The sequence below is a fragment of the Ostrinia furnacalis genome, unplaced genomic scaffold, assembly GCF_004193835.3.
Source record: "Ostrinia furnacalis isolate ACB-3 unplaced genomic scaffold, ASM419383v2 OfSCF0469, whole genome shotgun sequence".
Classification (NCBI taxonomy): domain Eukaryota; kingdom Metazoa; phylum Arthropoda; class Insecta; order Lepidoptera; family Crambidae; genus Ostrinia; species Ostrinia furnacalis.
Window position 1 is genome coordinate 141,232 of NW_021130708.1, and position 5,394 is coordinate 146,625.

Below are 5,394 nucleotides of genomic sequence, written 5' to 3' on the forward strand. Positions count from 1 at the left end.
ATTTACAATTTGACAGCGATTATTTAAATGAATCTACTTAGAAGACTTATTGTTCATTGTAAATGTTTACCTATAAAACATGGAATTAACTACTTGGTTTTGTTTGATGAATAATTGGGACTGTAACCATATTAAAATTTTTAACAATGCTTTTCAAAATCAATAAGATGATGGACACTGCCTCATTAGTAATACATAACAGATTCTATGAATCATCGATTTAATATGTAATAAAAATATTAATAATCCAATTAAACAGGTGCTACACTCAAACTTTGTCTTAGACTGCCATTTGCATACATTTGCCTTAATTAATAGCTATTATAATAATTTTCTTACGCGGAATTTTATCGGTAGATAGGTGTGGTCGTATAATTTATTATATTGTTATATATCAACATTTTTGTAGCCCGTATGACAATGAAGCTAAATCTGCGGCTAACTGTTTCAAATTAAATCAAAACTTGACAGCGAACATGGCATAAAAATGCAATTTGAATTTATTAAAACTTTTTTAAAATTTCATGTTCGACTTCATATTTTATTATCTTTATAAGATTTCACAAGATGTATGTATGGAATGCAAGAGAACTACTTAAGGGTTAAAAGGAATAAAATAATTTTCTGAACGCAACCTTAAACGATGATGTAACATCCGGCTGTCACATGCGATAGCGCGGGAATTGATTAAATGGCGCGAACGAGTCCACACGCTGATAACGAGCTTTTTTTTTTTTTCCGTCTCGAGACACCGTGCGAGTCGGACGCGCGCAGGCTCTTAAATAATAGTAAAATTTTACTCAAAATTTAGTTACCCAAATAAGTGTCTTATTCCATACGAAATAATACCCAAAGTTGTGTACCCAGTGTCAAGTGGACGGAGAAGTGCATCCGCTATCGCTTACCTGTTCGCTCAAGCCAGCGCACGCAACTATAGCAATTACGCCATCGTATTACGGTGCATTCTAGACATGAGTGTTTTGCGTTCACCAAATATGCGAAGCGACTCGCCACAACCAGATCTTTCTTTACGCGATCACGATAATGACTCGCAAATTGCATACGGCAAGCGTAAACAACCAGAATCAGAGTGCAGTGCAGAAATCTCTAAACTACGCCAGGAAATGATGTCTTTTCTTAAAGATTTCAGTGTTGCTCAGACTACAAACATGAATAAAATGAAAGAAGAAATCATGTCTCAACTTAAAGATCAACTCAGTGGATTACAAATAACCTCAAACAAAATAATTGCGGAACAAAACCAATTAAAATCGGAGCTGAAAAGTTTTAAGAAAACAACGGAAGGAGATATTCAGGCCCTTCAGGATTCCTTGAACTACCACTCAGGAAGACAAGATGAAAATGTCCAGAAAATTCAGTCAATTGCATCCGAAGTAACCAAAGTTAACAACATCGGGGAAGATATCCGTCAGTTACGTAACAAAGTCAATGATCTGCAATTTGAGTTAAATACCCACCAGCAAAGAGAAAGATTGGCAAACTTGGAAATTACCGGCTTACCGCAGAAGACTAACGAAGACTTGAGAGATTATCTACTGAAAATCAGCAACATCGCAAAGTGTCAGTTGGCCCTGGAAGACATCATCTCGATTAATCGTGTGGAACCCCGCTCTAAACTACTGGATAAACCCAAAGTAATAGTGGCTAAATTGAGGTCTACCTTAATTCGTGACAGCATCATCTCAGGTATCCGTAGAAATCGCGGTTTGACAACAGTTGACATCGGATTGCCTGGTGAGCCTAGACAAATATATGTCAATGAACATCTGACACCACTCAATAAGATGTTATTTGGCAAAGCCAGGGAAGCAACGAAGAAGAATGGTTACCGTTATGTATGGGTCAAATATGGGAAGATTTTTACCAGGAAAGATGACACCCACCCGCCTGTTCACATTAGAACAATTGAAGATATCAGCAAGATCAAGTGACTTAGACAAAACAAGTGAATTGGTGCTGGAAATAGTATCCTTTATATTATGTGTAAAGTGTATGGTTTTGTATCGCCAAAATTGTATCAACTTTTACATAACCTACTTATATTTCTTATTTAACATATTATTTTGTCCAATAGTGTATTCACATCATAGCTATGCGGATGTAGTCACAGTTAATTACTTGAATTACTGCGTTTGCCACTTACTAATAACTATGAGCAGTCTATTGACATGTTTTTCATATCACAAATACCATAATGTCTTTCAAAAGCATATTTACGTTAGATTGTACCGTATTAATCTGTTATTACACGACATATTGCATAAAATTTTACAAATAGGAACCTATAATGAGTTGTATGTTTGCGTAGCCCGTCATATTTTATCGTGTAGCCGACTATTTTCAATATTTAAAACGTGTACGTACTGCATTGCGACCTTGCCGCGGGACATCCGCCTTTATTTGTATGTGAGTATAAGCGTTAAGGGTAAGAAGCAACTACTTTATTTTTCTTTGATACTTGATACTCAATTGGTAAATGCAACTACATGTATTAGACATCAAAACTTCATATAAATTCGATTCTACAAAACTTAATATTTTTTATCAAAACGTCCGTGGTCTTAGGTCAAAATGTTTACAACTATACAATAACATACTTATAAATGACTACGACATATTAATATTCACGGAGACCTGGTTGCAGAGCGACATATTTGACTCTGAATTGTGCGACGATAGATATGAGGTTTTTCGTCGCGACCGCGACTTATGTATTAGCGGTAAAAACACAGGTGGTGGAATTATGATTTGCATTCGGCGTACATTATGTGCATACCTACGTACCGAGTGGTCCTGTGACACGGCCGAACTTATGTGTGTGTCTGTACCTGGCCGCGCGCTCAAGTTACATAGTAACTTACACATAATATTAACTTACATACCTCCAAAAATTAATAATTTATCTGAACAGTTAGAAAATATACACAATAACTTATCAGGCATGCTAGACATTTTTCCTAATGATATTTATATACTACTGGGAGACTTTAATTTTTCTCACTTACAATGGAGCGATTCTCATAGTGTAATAAGCAATCAAAGTCCACTAGGAAACCAAAACATTGCTGTTACCTTTGTTGAAAATCTTGGTTACATGGGGCTACAACAATATAATTATGTGAAAAATAGCTTGGGCCGTATCCTTGACCTGTGTTTTAGCAACTTTACATTGAATATCAGCAAGCAGAGTCACTCACTTGTACTAGAGGATCGTTATCATCCTTCATTAATGATCGACATCTTAGACTTAAATATAACACCTCTAACAGATTGTGAGCAAACTCGATATAATTTTAGAAAGGGGGACTATGACGGAATAAAAAAGTTCCTCAACAAGTGCGATTGGTCCGTGTTACTGAAATCGGGATCAATGGACGAATCGTTGAGTTATTTTTACGCTATGTTAAATGAAAGTATTAATTTATTTATACCCACATATGTCAAGAGATCCTCAACAAACTACCCCATATGGTATAGTAAGGCGTTAATTAATATTATCAAAGAAAAAACAAAAGCTCACTTGAAATGGAAAAAATCTAACAATCCGCGGGACTACGACGAGTTTGCCATGCTGAGACGTAGGCAACGGCGAATCTTTAAACAATGTTACAACAAATTCATAATAAATTCGGAAAATAACATAATTAATAACCCCAAATATTTTTGGACTTACATAAAATCAAAAAGAAAAGGGTCGGCATATCCAAATTCCTTTGTTATCAACGGTGCCAAGGTAACAGACACTCAAAATATTTGTAACGCTTTCAACACATTTTTTGAAAGTGTTTTCACTCAACCTGATACCTCTTCACGCGGTTTGCACGATAATAATCATATGGCGGAACTACATTTATCTGATCACATTAGCTCAATAGTCATAAGGGAGGAGACTGTATTGAGATATCTGAAAACTCTTGATAAATCGAAGGGACCCGGCTGTGACGGCATACCTCCAATATACCTGGTCAGCTGCGCGGACAGCCTTGTGTTACCTGTTACATTACTGTTCAATCGTTCTCTTCGTGAATGTGTTTTTCCAACATTATGGAAGCAAGCGCATATAATACCAATATTCAAAAAAGGCTCAAAAACAATAATAAGTAACTACAGACCAATTTCAATATTAAACACACTCAGCAAAATGTTTGAAAAAATTGTCTTATCACATATCTATCCTTTAATTTCCAAACAGATTTCTTCCGCGCAGCACGGATTTTTGCAGTGCCGCTCAACTATATCTAATCTAGCTTGCTTCTCTAATCATGTTTTAGCTCGTATGGAGGGGGGTGGTCAGGTTGACGTGATATATACAGACTATGAAAAGGCGTTTGATCGGGTGGATCATTCCATCCTGCTCTTTAAACTACAGGAGCTAGGTATTCATGGCGACTTACTGCGATGGGTCGAATCCTACCTAAAAAACCGTTCTCAGGCGGTTGTTATAGCTGGCAAGAGATCAGAATATATAACCATCCCGTCGGGAATTCCCCAAGGCTCACATATTGGCCCATTATTTTACAACGCGTATATATATGACGTATATAAATCAATAAGACACTCACAGCATTTACTTTATGCAGATGATAAAAAAATATATCTTTCCATAAAATCTATTGATGACTGTAAACTCCTGCAGGACGATCTCAACCGCTTATACACATACTATGAAAAGAATAGAATAACAGTAAACATACAGAAATGTCAGGTTATAAGCTATACGCGACGCAAAAATACCATTATATATAACTACCACTTCAATAATATCATCATTGAAAGGGCTCACATAGTCCGAGATCTGGGTGTTTGGCTAGACGAAAAGATGTCATTTGTATCTCACATAGATCATATAATAGATAAAGCATTTCGTGGTTTGGGTTTTGTGATCCGCAATTGTAAACCATTTAGGTCTCCTATCTGTCTTAAAAGCCTATACTTTGCCTACGTAAGAAGTACATTGGAATATGCAAGCCCAATATGGTCTCCGTTCTTTTCTATACACATAACAAGGTTAGAACGTTTACAAAAAAGATTTCTGAAACATCTGAATTATATTACTAAAACGTCAATAAGCGACTACACGGATAATTGCCGAGCGCACAATCTGCTGACCCTGGAGGAGCGGCGCCACGTGCTAGACATGGGGTTGCTGCACGACGTGCTGCGCGCGCGCCTGGACTGCGCCGAGCTGCTGGCGGGCGTGGCGCTGCGCGTGCCCGCGCGCCGCACCCGCCACACCGCGCTGCTGCATGTCCCTCACCATCGCACGGAATACGGTCGCAATGCAGTGCTCACTAGACTGGCTCGCAACTATAATGATTTATTTCAAGCTATCGACCCCTTTATAGGTTCAAAGAGAAAGTTTAAGGAATCTGT

The 5,394-nt window shown here is 37.4% G+C and overlaps 1 protein-coding gene across 1 annotated transcript; it reads left to right on the forward strand.

Annotated features, from left to right (window-relative positions):
- The first annotated feature begins 971 nt into the window (after positions 1-971).
- LOC114365991 (uncharacterized) lies at positions 972-1,952 on the forward strand. The gene has a single exon (XM_028322751.1). The coding sequence runs from the start codon at positions 972-974 to the stop codon at positions 1,950-1,952; it is 981 nt and encodes a 326-aa protein (XP_028178552.1).
- The last annotated feature ends 3,442 nt before the right edge of the window (positions 1,953-5,394 follow it).

Coding starts and splice junctions, on each gene's coding strand:
- LOC114365991 (XM_028322751.1), top strand. CDS start 972: ATGAGTGTTTTGCGTTCACCAAATATGCGAAGCGACTCGCCACAACCA.